Raw genomic sequence first — 19,979 nt, 5'->3', positions numbered from 1 at the left:
TTAATTACGACCTGGTCATGGAGAGAACATGTTGCAAGAGTTATATGCTTGTCATATCCAAGGTCAAGCACATCCCTCAGACTTGCCTTTGCTTTCATCCTCTGAGAAAAGTTTGCAGGTTTGTCCCACTTCCAGATTTGTTGAGGTTATAAGTCGTTTTGACTGAATGGTTACAGTTTGTGAACACCATTGCTACTACAGCTTTCCTTTAACGTCAAGATTTTAATTCCGCTTTAACAGTGTAACAGAGACATCACATCAGTCAGATGGCTGGAAACAAAGTCTGTAATGATGGAATAAACCTGCTTATGCTGTAGTTCAATCCTGTACTGAAGTTTAATTACATAATTTTAGTCCAGCTGCCTTTGATTTATCTTATGACCTAGATGACTGACAGTGGGACAGGGGTATACACTCTTATTTCAGACAGATATAGTTTTCTGACCTCAGCGGCACACACAAGACACAAATTTAGGCCAAACACATAGTTACAGCTATTTATAATGTTGCAGGCTGTGGATGTGCCCCACATAAGATTAAAGTCAGATATATTTCTGATATAAGACCCTTTCTAAATATGTTCAGGAAAGACTTTGTCCAGACTACACATACTTCCTCTTCAGCGATAAATATGCCTGTGATTTTAACACTCTCTAAAATTATGTGTATAAACTGTATCTAAGTGACAGTCACTGAGATACACCAGGGGTGTTTCTAGGCTTTTACAAGAGGTTACAAGAGGACACATGCTACATTACCACTGGTCATATCTTTAGGTTTTATCGCTTCATGTCGAGGTCTGGAGCATGGAATATGTCCACTTGCCTACATGTTTTTCCATCCAAAATGCTGAAACTGTGACCTTATTATTAGCATAAAACAAAACTATGTGTTTCTTTGCTCTGCTGATGAATTGATTATGTTTATATTTATCCATCTGATCTGAAGGTCAAGCTGATCAGCCTGTTGGTAATACGCCGGTTCAGGGTAATTCGCCAGAAATACGTCATCAGCATCATCGACAGGAGCTTTCTGGCCAACGCTGGCCGTCAATTTCTTTTACATAGTGCACCCGGCACAGACTGACCAGCTTGTTCAGTTAAACAACACCTCAGAGGCTCCAGGAGTTTAGGTGTGATGTTGCTGAGTTTTTTTTGAAAGTGTAGGTGGAACTATATGCTAACTTTTTCATGTAACGTACCTCACTGCAAAAAAGAAAATCTTCAGCTTTAACAATTAGGCAATGACAGACTGACTTGGTGACAATTAATTGAAATTTCTTTTATTAAACAGAAAAGGGAGAGTCCCCATTTTCACTCTAAGCCGGAGCTTTGTGGCAGTTTCATTGGCTAATGTGGAAAAAACCCTTAGGCAGCACACACTTCCTATGTAGAACCAAATCAAATCGGCTCACTGCCTCCCTGCGGATGTGTCTGATCAATAGATCCCTCGACTACGTCTCATGCTGGCAGAATGCAGCTGTAGATGGACCCTAAATTTGCTGACAAATATGTCATATTGCAAACCTACCCACTCATCTCTGAAACAACCATATCGATCATATATGTTGTTTAACAGTGTTTTGTGCATTAGAGGAGCTTGTGGGTGATCACACAATGCTGGTGTATTATGCAATATGTGGTTTTGAAGACAGATCACCTTTAAGTTATCATTTCTATTGAAAATCAACAAAAGAAAAGTGAGCATATTTGGATTTATAAACATCAGGACAGATGATGTTTGACTTTTGTGGCTTTGAGGAATATGAATTCTACAGTAAATACTCCTGCTAATTCTACACATTGCCACCATTCCTCAAGACACCTAGTGGTGCAAATACACTTATTTTCCACAGTTTACTGAAAGAGATTGGGAGAAGCGAATGAGGCGTTCTTTCCATCGCCGTCACTAAAAATGACTTCCAGTGGAGCTGACTGATATAGCATGGAGTCTCTGTGGGCTTTCACAGAACTAGAATGAGTCAGTTTGGTGAATAATAGTAAGTGATGGTGTGAGCTCTGACAGCAGCCTGGAATTTGGGCCGCAGCTCCAAATTAGAGGAGCACAGCTAAAACAGTCGAGCCGGCCTCCAGATGTCACACATTTTGGGTCAAAATGCAAATCCTTGGAAAATTCTTGCACAGTAGACTGCGGATGCAACACAGAAGGATGGCTTATCATTGTTAATAAGTTAAAAGCTCATACGCACACAGTATCGTCTGCTGAAACTGATATGTGGTTTATAATCAATGCAACTTCATAATGTTTTTGTTATCACATTTTTATTGAAAAAAGGACAAACTTTTTTCACCAATTGCAATATCAATATACAGTATTTGCATTATAATTTACAAAAGATTAAAAAAAAAATCTGTACAGTCTCTGGTTTGTGCAGGAAGGTGGGAAGATGACCCTGGTAGAAAAATAAAGACCTAAGACAGGAGAAGTGTCAATGTGAGAACAGATCAAATGTTTAAATGTAAAATGTTTTTAAAAATTAGTTTAAATAATACTTACTAGAAGCAGTACAGTGTCCTGGCTTCCACTGATCCAAGCATGAATGTGTCACAATTACAGTTAAAAAACATTAAAGCTCAATCTTGTGTAAGACTGAAGTCAAGTGTGCTACATTGTGTGACTGAAATATCAATCAGACGTGATCTTAAGAAAGCAAGGGTTCGTTCAGAAATAACAAATTCTCTGGTGAGGAAAAAAGTGCACTAAAGCTTTGGAAAACACACTGACAGAATCATGCTCGTCTATATCTATAAACAACATTATAGGCTGCATTTGCAATATTCAAAATGGATACTTCAAAAGACAAATAATACATTTTGGCTAGTGGGTTTCCCTCTAAACATACAAAATGTAACTTAGCAGCACTTATCATCAACATTCATAACCTTGGCTCAGGGTTGAGCTTCCTGTCACATTCTACCACTGACCATTAGAACATGAATACCAGCAAGGAGTGGCAGTATAGTGCACAGGGAATCCCCTTCTTCCTGTAACATCTATTGCAGTGTGTGCCTCCACCGGAACTGAGACTTTTGTTAAGGCACACGTTGCAAAAGATGCTATACATAGACAATGATGGGCCTGTGGAGCACAATGTACTTGTGCTCATAATCTGTGCGAGGCAAGCCACACCAAGACCACCACACTGAAGAGGACAGTAAATATACTTTGCTAAGAGACCAGCTCATTAACAAACAGTAGCCTTTGTGCAGGTTGTTTAACTGGTCAAAATGTTTTTAGTAGTATTTAAAACAAGATTCTTGAAGTTCAAACGCGGTCAGCATTTCAAAACAAATCTCTTTTTTTTAAATGTAGTAAATACTTATTTTAGCCATTTACAACCTTATAGGATGTTTAGGCCTAAAAAAATACCTATTATTCCCAGGATGTTCAATGCAAAATGTGCAAACTGGGAGTATGCACTTAAATAAATTAGAGACTGTATTTTTCTAGGAAACAAGAATTATTTCAGAACCCAATTGGCTATTCTACTAAATAAGCAGGGCAGACTGCACAGTGTGTAAGTGAAGGCATCCAACTCATTTTATCTCTATAGCTCCATGCAACCAGTTCATTTATCACCATAAAAAATATATCATGTCTGGATTCCCATGGTGTCTTGTGCGTGAGCGTCTGCAGAGAGAACTTCATACTCAAATCACATTTTTTCACAAACTGTCATGCATTATAAACAACAGGATCAAATGTAATAGTTTTAACATACACTGAAGTAGTTTTTAACCCTTCTTTTATCCCTGCATTCATATTTGTGATTCTGCTGTCAAAGGCCTTGATTCTAAAGGCAAAGAATCCACATTGCATTCAGACTCTGACACCACATCTGTGTTTGTGTCCTCGAGTGCACCGGTCTCAACACCCCTCACCTCCCTGTTTTCCTCCTCCTCAAACTCCTCCTCCATCTCGACTTTTTCGAGAGCCACTTCGTTCTCGTAGCAAAAGGAGTTCCTCGAGCTGGCTGCGCTGGATTTCTTCTCGGCTAGTTCCCTGGCACTACAGTTGGGTGTGCTGGGTACCTCATACGTGTTTTCAAAGCGAGAGTAGTCCACTTTGTAGTAGTTCTTTTCTTCAAAGAGCACCGGCTCAAAGCGGTAGCCCCAGAGGATCTCGCTGGCCACGTAGGAGCTCCGACACTGAGTGGTCATGGCTGTAGCCTCCACCATGCCCTCTAGAATCACCACGATCTCAAACTCTGACGTCTCCAACTCCTGTTTGCTCATCTCATAGAACGGGCTGTCCTCATCAATCTCATGCACAATGGTGATTGGAGACACCAGGAAGATTCTGTCAATGCCACTATCGAAGCCTACGTCAATGTCTACCTGATCTAGAGGTATGAACTCTCCCTCGGCGGTGGTGCGAGACTTGAGTAGCTGGGCCCTCACATGGGCCTCCACCAGGTGACTCTTCCTGAGGTTCCCCACACGCCACATCAGGCAAAGTTTACCATCCCTCATGGCCACTGCAGCATAATGGCTAAACACCAGGGTCTCGTTCCTCTTTTTGGGCTTGGCCATCTTGGCCATGACAGCACCGATAATGAAAGCATCGATGATGCAGCCCACAATGCTTTGGAAGACGACCACAAAGACGGCAACGGGGCACTCCTCCGTCACATAGCGATAACCATAGCCAATAGTGGTTTGGGTCTCCACTGAAAACAAGAAGGCAGCGGTGAAGCTGTCTACATTGGAAACACACATCTGAGTCTCATTCTCTAAGTCTCCGTAACAGAGGGCCACTACCCAGAAGACAAAGCCAAAAAACAACCATGACAGCAGGAAGGAAAGGCAGAATACGAGCAGCATCCAGCGCCAGCGGATGTCCACGCAGGTGGTGAAGATATCTGCCAGGTACCGCTGGCCTTTCTCACTCATATTGATAAACTGCACATTGCAGTGGCCATCCTTCCTGACGAAGCGGCTCTGATGTTTGCGCTGTGTGTGCACCTTGTTGACATTGCCGTTTCCGTAGCCATTCGGAACGGCAATAGTGGCCAGCTTCATGCCGTCTTCTTCAGAGGACACAATGCTGTAACGGTGGCTTCGCACACTCCCCATTACTTCCGCCTGGGAGGGCTGGGCCGATTCTGCTTTGGAAAACAGTCTAAGTTTTTGGTAGAAGCGTTGGAGAAACAGTTTTAAATGATCCCGGGGACAAACTCAAGCAGAAAACGTGGACAACAGGATTGGATCCTGCAGGGAACAGGGGAGAGCAGGCCCGTGCTTCTGCTGGCGTGCTGTGCACTTTTGGTGAGGGCAGGTCACTCCTATCTGATGGCTGCTTTGGACCTCATCAGTGAAGTGGGCTGTGGAAATTACACAGAGAGAGAAAAACTGTTTTAAAGCTATTGAAAGGATCCAGAGCAAAGATCAGTGTATGTGGTTACCTGCTGTCTAAATAATGCAGAGCACACTCAATGTTAGCGGCATTGTTTAATCTACTACTTACAATGCATTCCCTGTGCTTTCTGACTGCATTGCATACACAGACAATATACAAATTGTGTATGCAATGCAGTCAGAAAGCACAGGGAATGCATTGTACATGCATTATAAGTAGTAGATTAAACAATATTATTCAAGCACTTAGATAGCTGATAATGTGGGAAAGGATTTTTACCCTGCTTAATGTAAGTATAACTGTAATTAGGCAGATCAGTCCAGGGATCTGAGTCAAATTACAGAGCAAGTTCATGGTAATCCAGTGAGCCACTGGAACAAAGTAGCAGCTCTGTGCAGATGTGTCTCTAAATTTTGCACAGACAGAAGTGAGAAAGCAATGCATAAAGTTTTGTTGCATGCATTTGAACAGTACGGCACGATCACTAATGATTACATCTAATGGTATGGTAAGTGCACAGTTTCAAATAACACATGCACACGCATAGCAAAACAAATTCACAACTACAGTTTGCACCACTACATCATGGAACAAGATTCAATGAACCTTCCAGCATTTCAGAGAGGATGGGTCTCTTTCTCTGAAACCAACAGTAACCTTGCATCATATGTAATAGAGCAATGAGGACAACTAAATTAGAAAAGCTATTGACTTGGTGTGTGTGGCCTGAGAGGTCCATTAAAATGCAACACCACAGGCTACAAAAGGCCATGGTCAGCCAGACATGCTGTGCTAGTGCCAAAAATAAATCCCCAACTCCTGTTTTGAAGCGGTCCCAACTGAGGGTCACAATTGTGTCAAAGTGTAAAGATCCATAAAGTCTAGGGGACATCTCCAGTGAATATTCTAAATAAAATGTATTTGATTTAGTGTTTAAAATGCAGCACAAATGTCAAAAAGGACACTTTTTGGTTGACTTGCGCCTTTTTTTGTTTAATTCCATTATCTAATTGTGTGTGTGTGTGTGTGTGTGTGTGTGTGTGTGTGTGTGTGTGTGTGTGTGTGTGTGTGTGTGTGTGTGTGTGTGTGTGTGTGTGTGTGTGTTTGTGTGTGTGCGTGTGTGTTAAACTGCTCTGAAAGTCATCAAGTCATGTGGGATAAGATGTGCAGGACGGGGTCCTAAATTCTTCTGCGTCATCTTTGTTTTTCTCAACTAATGATGTCACTGCTGCTGGGTCGACTAGAAATAGCAACCTGTCACGCACACTATTCGGAATATGGGGCTCCATTCGTTTACAACTCAAATGATGTTTATGTTGAATGGATTTCAGTGATTTTATATGATTCTGAAAATGCTGTACATGTTTTCACAAATGATTTACATTTTCTTGGTAGAAAAGACTTGCAGCAGGAAACTTATTATTATTATTATTATTATTATTATTATTATTATTATTATTATTATTATTATTATTATTATCAAGTATAAGATCCAGCTTGCCTCGTGAAAATGCTGGCCATTCAGTCACTTTTTTAAGTGGGGTCTCTTTTATTCTATTGTGGCAATGAATCAAGGCAAACACCAGACAGCACAAAAGCCTAAAATGTACATAGTTCAGACTACATCATTAGAGAGATGTAAACATCAGAAAGAAGGCATTTGTGTAAAAGTGAATACATTTTTGACACAGGTCGTAGACCCCCAGTGTGAATCAAATTTCTAACTTTTGTGGTTTTGATGTCACTTAGCTCATCACACACCCTCTCTCCTCCTCTCATTGCAAACAGGTTCTTTGTCACTGAGCTTTTAACTGCTCAATATATACCACACTCATTACTGCAGGTTGGTACGTGGTGACAGACCACAGCTTCAAAAGGATGCACAACCTGTGATTGTTTGCTTTGCATGTGTTTTCAATTAGGGCCAACAGCTGAGGCAGATGGAAACTGGTTACATAAAGCTGATGACACCAATCAATAACTATGGCCAATCATTCAGCATCTTTTGTTTTAAGCTTTTACAACACCTATCATTTTTATAATAGAAGCCTTTAAGCAGTAGTCTAATTTCACATATTTGTAATAAAGTCATATTTATAATTTTTACTCAACAGGTTTAGTATAGTTTTATAAAAGTCAGCTCATGCACAGACATCATGTGCTACAGAGTTTAGTTCAAATTAAGGAAAGGGAGCAATACAGATAATCCAGTCTACATCCTGCAATCTCCAAGGGCAGAAAAAGCAGCGTGATTATGTGAATAGCCTAATAATAATAATAATAATAATAATAATAATAATAATAATAATAAATCCGGAATTCATTTATTATTTTTAATATTGTTACAGGACTTCAGTTTTAGCATTTTGCAGTGAGACTATACAGTATACACTATTTTGCAGAGTGCAGCTATATTTCTCACTCCACATCACTCTTGTAATAGCTTATTACACCTACCTGTTGGTCCTTGCGGTGCAAATTTGCCGTTTCCTTGTTGTAATAAGTCCCATATGCGCCACATATGCACACTGCGTCCCTTTTATTTTTGATGCTCTGTTATTATGTTCACCTAGCTTCCCGTCTTGCTCTGCAAATTCTGCCATAACCCTCTCCAGCAATACTGAAGAAGACGTTTGTCTTTGCAAAGACAGACTTTAAAAACACGTGTGCCTGTCCCCGCCCCTGTGTCAGCGGCGGCCAATAGAAAGCTGCAGCGCCTGTTTGGGCTGAGCCATAGTGCCCACATGGAGGGTTTACATCTGTCTGTGATAGAGAGTGCTAGAGAGGGGAGTCAAACCCCCTTTTCTCAAAGGGAGGCTGAAAACATGATGTTCTAACAGGAAACAAGCGTCAGTGTCACATTTAGTGCAAAGCATCTCCAGAGTCGCTACAAAACTGCATGTGATTTGTAAAATTAGTTTGAAGTAAAATTGGAGTTTGTGTCACGTGTTTTTCCTTTTCTGTCAACGAATCAAGCAAATATACTGAGAGTAGTGTGGAGTAGGGCCTACTTTTATTGTGATATCTGTGATTTTTCTAAATAATCACCAGTGCTGGAGTGATAATGAGTGCGCTCAGTGAACACAAGGTGGCGGTGTCAAGCTACAAAGAGGATAAACTCACACAAGTGCTGGCATCACATAATGTGTTTGACTATGTTTCAGAGTTTTACAAGGGAAACTTTTATTAACTGTTAGTGTATTATTATTATTATCCTTATTCATCTAAAGCATTAAAAAACGTATAAACATTATGTCACATTCAAACATATACAAGAGCATCTCATCACACTGTCCATCACAAGTCCACCCTACAAGCAGGTTTGCTGCATCACCTCTTCAGTGATGTCAGGATTCACTTTGCAAGTGTGTCCGTTTCTCTTATTTGAAGCAAAGAGAGGACCGCGGGACTGACTGCCCTCTACAGGGCGACCCCTCCTGTCAAACTGCTCTGCACTGAGCAGGGGCACCGGCACCCACGTGGTCACGTTGAACAGAGCGTAGTCCACCTTGTAGTGCCTCTTGTCCAGTTTCAGCATGTCCTGGAAGCGCTGGCCCCAGCGGATGTCTGCTGGTGTGTAGGAGGTTCGAGTCTGGTGGAGCATACCTGTAGAGTCACCGGTATAGGTGAAAGACACCACCAGCTCAAAGTTGTCCCCCAGCAGGTCGTCAGGGCCGAGGAGGTAGAGGGGACTGCCAGGCTCCAGCTTGTGGATAATGGTGACTGGTGTGGCGAGCACAATGTCTCGATTCTGGATGTGCAGGTCCTGGTATGACATCACAATAGACCCCAGTGGCTGTTTCACATAGCGGACTAACATGGCCCTGGCAACACCCTCCAGGATGTGATTGCCCCTGAAGTCCCCAAGTCGCCAAGACAGACACAGAACCCCGTCTCGCAGGTTGACCACTGCACAGCTGCTAAAACCAACCGTCTGAGATCTCTTACGAGCAGATGCCATTTTAGCAACAACAATACCAATGATGATGGTGTCAAGGAGGCAGCTAAATACATCTTGAACCGTCACCAAAATAATGGCCACGATACAGTTCTCAGTCATCCCCCTGAAGCCGTAGCCAATAGTCGCCTGGGTCTCCATTGAATACATAAAGGCTCCAGTAAAGCCACGCACATTGTCTACGCATGTTGTGTGTTCTGCATCGTCAACGTCCCCATGTACATATGCAATGAGCCAATAACAGAGACCAAAAAAGAGCCAAGAGAGAATGTAAGAGAGGGAAAAGATAAGGAGCATCACCCTCCAGCGGATCTCCACAAGAGTGGTGAAGATGTCTATCAGGTACAGGCTCCATTGTCCAGGGGCCTTCTGGAAAACCACAGGGAAGCTGCCATCTTTCTGCATGTAGCGCAGCCGCCTGGCCTCATTTTTCCTGCCCAGTGTGTGGACTGTAGTGTAGCAGGTATCAATGATGACCAGCTCGCCCCTCTCAGTGCTCATTATGACCAGTGCAGCCTTTTAGTCTTCTGTAGGAAGACAGAGATGAGATGGGAAATGCATGTTAGGATAACAGTTGTATTACAATGGGCAGGAGTTTGTTGAGCTGAATCCTTCATGTTTGAGCAAGCAGCCTAGGTCACTCAGGGCTATCAGCAGCAAATAACTTGAGCTCTGGGTGTGAAAAATGGACTTCAAGAGCAGGAGTTTCTTACTGGTTGATTATTTACCACAATATCCATTACAGTCTGGACACTGTTCACATCAGTTTTGCTAAAAGCTCTCTACAAACACCTGCATTATAACAACGTACAATCATGCAGAGAATTGGGGAGGACAAATTGAAATTAATTTAATAATTCAACTCACCATAAACTGGGCATTATAACATGCAATGTCAATACAACACATTTTATCATAAGTTTTAATTATTTGATAGGTTTGTACAAGTTTCTAAAGTAATAAGGTACAGTAAGAGGGCTCAGAACAAACCCAGTACCAAAACCATGGTTATCATATTGATATAAATTTCAAGCAGTTGTACTCATGCTTGTTTTAGATGACTGATTCAGATTGTATAAGCTTGGTATATTGTTAATGGTGGCTAGGCCTGGTTACTGTTTGGAAGAAGTAGTGATTTAGTTTGTTCGTTATTGATTTTTGATTTTGGTTGTTTCTATGTATCTGTTCTACCATTTTTATGCAAATGATAATGATTTGTCAGTCCACCCTGCATTTGTGAGTGCTGATGAGCAACTTGAATTGTACAATGTACTGTACTTTACAATAGTGCTTCAGTTCTTTTTTACATAGCCTATATGTATTTCTCATCTATAGCCAGGAATACATTGATGTCCCTGCCGAGAGTACCAGCCAGCTAAAAGCACTGTGATCTTTGTGACCTCTTGATGCAAAATAAGTGGCAATTGATGTATCTCAATCAATTTTATTGATTTGCATGGATTTTTATCTAACTGTCTCTCCATTGTGAATAGTTTGACCTATTATGTTGGTTGTGTGTGATGCCAACCCAACTGACACACCAATCCAAAGGCGGACTGAACATTTGGCTCCCGTCGGTCCAAAAAGTGCCTCGTAATACACCAAAGCCCAAAAAATGAAAACCGGAAATGATGAATGCGTCACATGGGTCTGGCTTCTCCCGAATTTCATAGCCGACCATAATGGCGGCTCGTTCGGAATACGATCTCGTATTTTACGAAAATAGTTCACTGAAACGTGTTTCTGAAAACATTTTAAGCGAGAAATAGGCCATACAGTTGCTGAATCTGTCAGTTTTTATGCTCGACAAAGGTCAGTTAAAAAGATTTTCGTCATATTTTGAGGGGCGTTTGTCACGCTCATCCCGCTCGTCATTTTCGGTAAGTGTTTTAACATAAGTGCACTGATTCGCTAGTCAAGGGCTAGCACTCCACCAATCAGATTGGTCATTGAGTGCCCACTGGCCGATTCAACAAGTCAAATTGGCCCAAATTAAAGCCGATGGCTCCTCCGACTGATGATGGCTGTTTCTTCCTCCTTTATCCATGACAGGTTTGATAGCTGCCTAAACTGGTCTCTCTCCTCACAGCATGTGTGTACGTCACATGATGCCGCACTAAAATTTTGTGAGCTTTTTCCCAAATATGTCCCCAGATTTCAGAATGCTACACCCACTGCCTGTATTATTTTGTTGAATGCACAGCAATTATTCTCAACTTAATACATTTTATGTTGAATTGAATAATTTAATACTCATTGTATTCACTGGACCCATTAACCTAAATAGCCTTTATGACTATTCGTGTTCTTATTGGGTTTAAACAAAAATATTTTGGTATTGTCAACCTTTAGTCACAAATCATTGAAGGTCATTTAGTATTTGTAGACTTTGACATAATATGTTAAAGAAAAATAATATAGTTTTCTCATACAAGATATATTGACATGAGCCCGAGACACCTTATATTTTCCACATTATATTGAAGTTGGTAGATTCAAAAACATCCAAGAAGATAAAAGATTGTGCAAACTATGTGAACTAGGAGAAGTTGAGAACAAATCACATTTTCTTCTGTATTGTCCGTATTATGATGAGTTAAGAACACCGATCTAACATGAAATGTCTGTCCAAAATCCTGAAATGTTCTGGTGCACGGATGATGACCAATTGGAGTGGTTGTGTAAATTTAAAATGTATAAGTTGGCGACTGTTTTTTCTAAAGCTTAGCAAAAAAAGACTATAAGGTTTATTTTTTTAGGGTTTGTCATTACTTTGGCATCTGGTCCTTATTGTATGCATGACACAATAATAAAAATAAAGAAATACTTATTCCACACATGAGTACACCAGGACAAAAAGTCCTTTGATCTTGACTTTGTTCAGGTATTGATCTTAGCCCATTCGGTCATTACCATCTGACAAGATTAACTAAGGCTTTGGGTCAGAGAATGTCCCAGGGAAGAACCTCTTTTTAATCAGTTTGGCTTATCTCTTTAGTTTTTCAGTTTTGGCAAAGTCTGTTGCCTCCCAGATGTGACCCAGAACAATGATAAACAGCCTCTTGACAAAAGTCCAAAACTGTCTTATTTTATGGAAGAAAAAAAAATGCAAGACATGTGTAGACAAAATAACATACGCATGGTTGTCATGAAGTGTTTATATAATCTGTCTGTACTCCACAAGTCCAAAGAAAGTTTGTCTCGATTAATTAAGCAATACCTCGTCCTCTATTTTTGTCCCCATGAGGGTAAATTATTATCCTTCAACCACCTCTAATAGCTTTCACCTCCAAATGCTTCCTCAATTGTCAAACATTAACCACAACACCTTCCTTTCAGTAACACACACAATGCACCAAAGTCAGGACATTGTTGTCACTGTAGACTTATTGTAATTCACTAATCTGACAGCTGCTTGAGTTGTCACTGATGAAAGGCAGGCTATCAACTTTATTTTTGAGCACACAATGCTTAGTCACATCACTCACTAGTCAATCTGTCAAACTTTTATCTTGATTTTTTATTGCTTAATTGAGTCACCTTGATAGCACGTAGCTGATGTTTATCTCAGAATAAATGGCTTTTCAATAGTTAAGTATAAAACATGCAAAATTGCCAAGTGCAGTCTTTAAAACCCAGTGGTTCTGTCAGTTAGATAAATGTTGATCCACTAGTTTAAATGGGCTCCTGTTCACTGGTAAGCATTAATTGAACACACAGGTCAAAGATTGTGGAAATATGCACCGTCTTGCACGAGACCTTTAGGAGCAAAACTGCAACAATTAAAAACCTTCTAGTTACACTCTAGTTTTTGTGTGTTTCATTAAAGGTTCATAAAACAAACAAAATAAGCAGACACAATTCAAACGTTTCATCTCTGGTGTTGTAGAATTACTAATATATTTTGCATTGACTGTGATGCCACAATAATGTTGCAGCAGGTGGTGACGGTATTGTAAATAAGTAGAGGAAAATTCATAGACAAATAACAAGTTAACAAGTCAACATGCATTTATAAGAACAAGAATTCTTGCCTCATAAGCTGCAGTGTCTTCAGTGTTTCAGACAGTTGATTTCTAAACAGAAATCACTGAGTCCATGGAGGAGGACAAGAACATGTTACAGGACAAAAAGGGTCACTGGGCTCCACCAGCTCTCCCTCCTTGTATCACAGAGTTATAAAACGAGTAGGGAATATTTCCAAGACTAGCCCATGTTGTTATGGTATGGTGGTTCCAAGATTATTCTATCGGCTTTATCTGTACATAGCATTTGTATATGTGTGTTTGTTAGCTAGAACTGACATTGCAGGCTGTGCTATGTGAGAGCACACTGGACTAATACGTTTGACTCAGAGTTCTGAATTAAATATCATGATTCCTGCAGAATTACCCAATGTTTTCTTGTAAAAAAAAAAAATTGTATACCTCTCATTGTAGCTCCAGGAGTTAGTTTGTGTTATATTTTGTTATATGAGGGTTTATGCTTATAAAAATTCCAATTGATGCAGTTGATGTACTAAAACTTGTTGATGTCTCCCCATATTTAACATGAATTCACAAACAAAATAGGAAAAAAAACAACTAAATATAACAAAACTAATCACGTTTTACCATGACCCTCATTTATTTCATGACGTTTCTTCAGTTCATGTCAATACTCAATAATAATAATTATAATTGCTGTCATGTTTGTTTGTCAGTGAGTTAATTTATAATGTTTAATTATTGCAACTTGTGGTTGATTATTTCCCTTTTGGCTGGCTTGACCCTGCTCATATTTTCAAGTATTTTTCTGTGGAATTGTGTACCTATTCCGCTGCATTAGTAATTATTTAGTAACTTTAAGATTCTTTACAGTTAGACCAGTAAAATCTATGGCACTAAACTTACCACCAGAATCCTGCAAGCGTTTGAAGAATTATTAATAGAAAATTTTGTTCGCTCCACTTTATTTATGTCAGAATTCTTGTTTATTACTTTGAATACGTCTTTTAAAAAAGCACACATATTTCAATTTATCAACTTACTTGCAAAGTAGAAACTAGAGTTTGTCAGATGTCTCATCAGTTCTGCCGAGCATTAAACGATGTGTTGCTGCCACCTTGGAAGTAACCTCCAAGTTGAGTTGGTCACAGAGTGTTGGGGGCCGGCCTAGCCCTGAGACAAAGTTCCATTTTATTCTGATATCACAGCTATCCCTTCCGTCTGAAACCTTATTGGACAATCTGGAAGACTGAATGACCTGTGGAATATTTTCCTCAGGACAAAAGAATTAAATGTCCTCTAACTGTTTGCTTCTGGATGACGAAATAGAAATTGCGTAATTCCACAAAATGATAAAGGCAAATGAAATATTGATGATTTATAGGTCATTTTAAAGCCCTGTATATTTGAATCAATTCCCTTTGAATTTCCTTGATTGGTTAGACAGAAAGTTAACCTTTGCTCCATTAGGTTCTGGCACAAGGATTTGCTCTTTCAATTTGGTTCTGATTAGACAAGAGAGATCACAGCCGAGCCACCAGGACACACTTAACTTTTATTGCAGTCATAAGAGCATCCAAAGCTGTTGTAAATAGGTTGACAACACAAGCAAAACCTCGCTGTGTTTTTAAAAATAGAACATGACCTCCCTTCCCCTTTGAAACCTTCCTGATTCATTACGTATTGGTTTTTTAAGATGATGTGTGAAGACAGAGTTAAAAGACATTCCTCTAAGAGATAACCTAGTTCATCAGTCTGAGATTTACAGCCAGCAGCTATATAACGAATGAGTGAAAGCACAGACAGAAAGATTATTGTATTACTTCCTTTACTGCAGTACATAATAAAATCATAAACTGTGAAAGTCCAGGAAAGTATTGTGATTTATGTATTGATTTAGTGTCCCACACTAAGACACAGCATCCAATGTGTCAAGAGATACGATTTACAAAACAGAAAAACTAAGCTAAATATAGATTATATATATAATTGAAAATGTAACTGAATAATATGACTTATTATCAGTACTATAAACAATACAAGCAATACAATATTTGTTTAGAAAATGAAAGTAAAAGTTGATGTCAGCAGAAAAACAACATATTAAAATAGCAGCAACATGTTGGGAGGGACAGCTTAGTTTTCTTCATAGCAGTGGGATTTATGTGGTGAGAGGACACTGATTTGGAGATATGAACCAAGAATGCAGAGATGTGTTTAGAACCTGGGTGACAGACAAAGAGGAGAGCCTATTGTCGTATTTTCTTCACAACACCTGAACCAGATTTAAAAACAAAAAAAAAGAAGAAGAAAAGAAAGACATGCACCAGTTCCCCCACAAGGTGGTGCAAAGAAGGAGGTTGAGCCTGAGCAGCATGGAGAGCTTTTGAAACAGTGAAGGCTGTTGTTTTTCTGACATATTTGAAACCAATCAGGTGTGACACATACGCAACATATTCAAGATAAAGAACATGTTTCTCTAATGGATTACAGCTCAGCTTTCAATACAATCATCTGCCTCCCCCCTCTCACATCTCGCCTGGATAAAGGACTTTCTCCCCAATCGGCCCCAGACGGGCCCTCCACTCGCACGCTGAGCATCGGCTCCCCACAGGGCTGTGTGCTGAGACCCCTCTATACCCACGACTGCAGTCCGACCCACAACAACAACCTCATCGTCAAGTTTTCTGACGCCACAGTGGTCGGACTCATCTCAAAGGGAGACGAGGCAGCCTACAGAGAGGAGGTCCTGAACTTGGCAGCCTGGTGTTCAGAGAACAACCGGGCTCTGAACACCAAGAAAACAAAGGAGATCATTGTCGACTTCAGGAAGAACAGCACCGACCTAACCCCCTGTACATCATTGAAGAACAGTTTCTTCCCAAAAGCCATAACCACTTTGAACATGGCTGACTTCACAGTCTTACCCCCAACCCCAGACTTTCTTCTTCCCACTGTGCAATATATAATATTTAATACTTTTGATAACACTGATAATTCTGTGCATTTTCATTACTGTGCAATATCATTTCACACTGCGTATCACACTGTATACAAACCATATTAATCTTTCTATTTTTATATATGTATATAGCATCTCAAAACTGTGCACCTTACCCCCCCCTTTTCTTTTGCACTACTATGTTACATTTCTCTTATGTACATGTTGACACTGGAAAAGGAGTTGCTTCAATCTCGTTGTACATGGGTATGAAGACAATAAAAGGCATTCTATTCTATTCTATATAATACAGAAAATGCATATTGACACAACTGAAAAGTAGTGCCTAAGATAAGATAAGATAATACTTTATTGTCTGTTACACAAGGGTTACAGAAAATTGTCTTTGACAAGGCTCCAGTCACAAAGAGACATTCATACGGACATATAAAAACAAGAAATGGGGGTGTTATGGTATCAGCTGACTGTGGTGTTCATTTTGTGCTGTTCAATATGGCTATTGCAGAGGGGATGAAGGATTTCTTGTAGGTGTTTTTTCGGGCCAGTGGTACCCTAAAACGTCTGCCTGATGGTAATAGCTGGAAGGAGTAATGGAGAGGGTGAGAGGGGTCCTCTGTGATCAGATTGGCTTTCCTGATCACTGAGCGGCTGTACAGCTCAGATAGTGCATACCATTTTACAGTCAATGAAAGGTTTAAAATAAAATAAATAATCCCCTTTTCATAAGGAACTTCACTTGATTGAAGACACTCCAATACCTCCAACTGTTTTTGGTCCATTTTTGCCAACTTTCTATGAATTAAAGGAACCCAAAATAAACAAAGAAATGACATAGGCACCTATAAAAATGTACATACTGTATGTGTGTGTGTGTATATATATATATATATATACACACTCACCTAAAGGATTATTAGGAACACCATACTAACACCGTCCGTGTTTGACCCTGTCCTATCAATATGGCCCAACATTTCTAAAGAATGCTTCCAGCACCTTGTTGAATCAATGACACAAAGAATTAAGGCAGTTCTGAAGGCAAAAGGGATCCCCCACACCATTACACCACCACCACCACCAGCCTTCCCAGTGGTAACAAGGCACGACGGATCCATGTTCTCATTCTGTTTACGCCAAATTCTGACTTTACCATCTGAATGTCTCAACAGAAATTGAGACTCATCAGAACCAGGCAACATTTTTCCAGTCTTCAACTGTCCAATTTTGGTGTGCTTGTGCACATTGTAGCCTCATTTTCCTATTTTTAGTTGAGAGGAGTGGCACCCGGTGGGGTCTTCTGCTGGTGTAGCCCATCTGCCTCAAGGTTGTGCATGTTGTGGCTTCACAAAAGCTTTGCTGCATACCTCGGTTGTAACGAGTGGTTATTTCAGTCAAAGTTGATCTTCTATCAGCTGGAATCAGTCGGCACATTCTCCTCTGACCTCTAGCATCAACAAGGCATTTTCGCCTCCCAGGACCGCAGCATACTGGATGTTTTTTCTTTTTCAGACCATTCCTTGTAAACCCTAGAAATTATTGTGCGTGAAAATCCCAGTAACTGAGCAGATTGTGAAATACTCAGACCAGCCCATCTGGCACCAACAAATCATGCCACGCTCAAAGTTGCTTAGATCACCTTTCTTTCCCATTCTGACATTCAGTTTGGAGTTCAGGAGATTGTTTAGACCTGGACCACACTCCTAAATGCATTGAAGCAGCTGTTGTGTGATTGGTTTATTAGATAATTTAATTAACGTGAAATTGAACAGGTGTTCCTAATAATTCTTTAGGTGAGTGTATATATATATATATATATATATATATATATATATATATATATATATATATATATATATATATGTATAAGCAACTTCCAATAAGTCATCTAAATTAAATGTAATGTAATGTAAACTTTTATTAGAGAATAACACTTGAGACAATGGCACTCTTTGTTCTGTTTTATAAATATGTTACATCTACATCATTGCAGATGACACAACCGTGTACCCCATCATATAAGAAAGAAGCAAGAACTTTATTAATCCCAAAGGACATTAGTGTGCCAGAGATTGCTCAAAAACAATTACTACCAGTGCCTAATAGACAAGATAATTATATTTAAATAAGTAAGCTAAATAACAAAAGTAATATGTTGTGCATGATATTAAAAATATTGGCAGTGATATTGAAAAAGTAATAAAAGTAATAGTTGTAAATACTATATGTATATATACACATGTTTGTGTGTGTGTGTGTGTGTGGGGGGGGGGGCAGTATAAATGAATGTCATATAAATGAAGATTAGTTTTATAAAACCTAATGAGCCATATTGTCAAAAGTAAAAATAAATAAATAAAATAAACTGAATTCATCATCCAGCTGTCAAAACAAAGTGTATGTATAATGGCCATTCTGCAGAAGACACGCAGTCCCTCGACCGCACTGAAACTACAGTCTTTGTCCTGCACCCATGACTGGGAGACTTTCAGGTTAACTCGTGTCTCCATTACAGGGGGCTTCCGCTCATTCTGCTGTATGACAGCCACAGTCCCATTGTAATGCAGAGTAGCATGCCAAGCTATATTGACAAATAGCAGCTGGAGCTACATATGCTCGGCTGGCAGGTAAACAGACAGTGAGAGTAATTGCACTTGTGTCCTGTTTGCACAGGATCACTGAGGGATGCACTGAACATGCGATCTTATTCTCACACTATTGTTGGTCGGTCATATTGTCTTAGTGTGCCTATGTGTTGTTGTGCTTAAATATCAACGACAGGCCTATTTAAGTGTTGTTTCAGTCTGAAACCTTAAAAGGATTGCACACAGCTGTTAGTCAATGTGCAGTTATTAGTCACACGTGAAGACTTATAGTCAGAAATGTTGAGATTTCTTACCCACAGTCTGTGGAAGATTATCTTCCTACTGAACTTTCTAACAATAGGTAAGTGTAAGTTTTATTTCAGACGGCATTATTTTAGGAGGAATTATGCTTGGCGAAGTATTTCTAAAAATATTCCAAGCTTTGGTGTACTCTCTAATATCAGGATGTGGACATGCTGACTCCAACTGCACAAAACGCAGATGTCTGGCTGAAATGTTGATCAGTAAAAGACGTCTATCTCAGCCTCAGTATGAAAACTGCACCCAAAAGATTTACGTGCCACTCATTGAGTACCAGACTCTGTCAGTTGTAAGTATTGTATTGCATACATTTTTTTTTGTAGTGATAACTGAGAATAATTCTTTGTTTCTCCTCTTATAACTTGACAAATATTCTTAATTAATCTTTGTCTTGTAATTGACAATTTCTGGTGGTGTTATTCCTAAGTTTTGGAAATGTTAACCTGCTGAAGATGTGCTGAGATGAGAATGTGTTTTGATCAAGTAAAAAATACATACAGGAAGTCTTACCACATTTTATGTTATTTTTAACAGGACACAAAGAATCTCCGCCTAATAAGTTGGCTGCAAGCCTCACTTGTAAGCTTCAAGTCAATACTTATATGGACAAAAAAAGAAGATATAGAGTATGTTTTATTCACATAATATTTTTTGAAACCACAGGCATGGATCGATCCTGATTTGGGATAGAACACATCAGTTTACCCATATGATACAGTGGTCCTGCCAGTAAATAAAGTCTGGACCCCAGAACTCCATGTAAAAAATGGGTGAGTTACATAACTTATCAC

The 19,979-nt window shown here is 39.7% G+C and overlaps 2 protein-coding genes across 2 annotated transcripts; both read right to left on the bottom strand.

The window, feature by feature from the left end:
• Positions 1–2,265: 2,265 nt before the first annotated feature.
• On the bottom strand, positions 2,266–5,128 carry LOC120575419 (inward rectifier potassium channel 2-like). The gene has a single exon (XM_039826206.1). It carries the CDS (start codon positions 5,094–5,096, stop codon positions 3,780–3,782), a length of 1,317 nt encoding a protein of 438 aa, XP_039682140.1. The 5' UTR covers positions 5,097–5,128; the 3' UTR covers positions 2,266–3,779.
• A 3,018-nt stretch (positions 5,129–8,146) lies between these two features.
• On the bottom strand, positions 8,147–14,457 carry LOC120575420 (inward rectifier potassium channel 16-like). The gene is made up of 2 exons (XM_039826207.1): positions 14,367–14,457; positions 8,147–9,864 (listed from the first exon to the last, which is right to left on the bottom strand). Exon 2 carries the CDS (start codon positions 9,836–9,838, stop codon positions 8,690–8,692), a length of 1,149 nt encoding a protein of 382 aa, XP_039682141.1. The 5' UTR covers positions 9,839–9,864; positions 14,367–14,457; the 3' UTR covers positions 8,147–8,689.
• Between the last annotated feature and the right edge of the window lie 5,522 nt (positions 14,458–19,979).

The sequence above is a fragment of the Perca fluviatilis genome, chromosome 15 (genome assembly GCF_010015445.1).
Source record: "Perca fluviatilis chromosome 15, GENO_Pfluv_1.0, whole genome shotgun sequence".
Taxonomy (NCBI): Eukaryota; Metazoa; Chordata; class Actinopteri; order Perciformes; family Percidae; genus Perca; species Perca fluviatilis.
Note: the sequence above shows the minus strand (reverse complement) of the source record. Positions and strands in the feature narration are given on the sequence as shown.

Coding starts and splice junctions, on each gene's coding strand:
- LOC120575419 (XM_039826206.1), bottom strand. CDS start 5,096: ATGGGGAGTGTGCGAAGCCACCGTTACAGCATTGTGTCCTCTGAAGAA.
- LOC120575420 (XM_039826207.1), bottom strand. CDS start 9,838: ATGAGCACTGAGAGGGGCGAGCTGGTCATCATTGATACCTGCTACACT.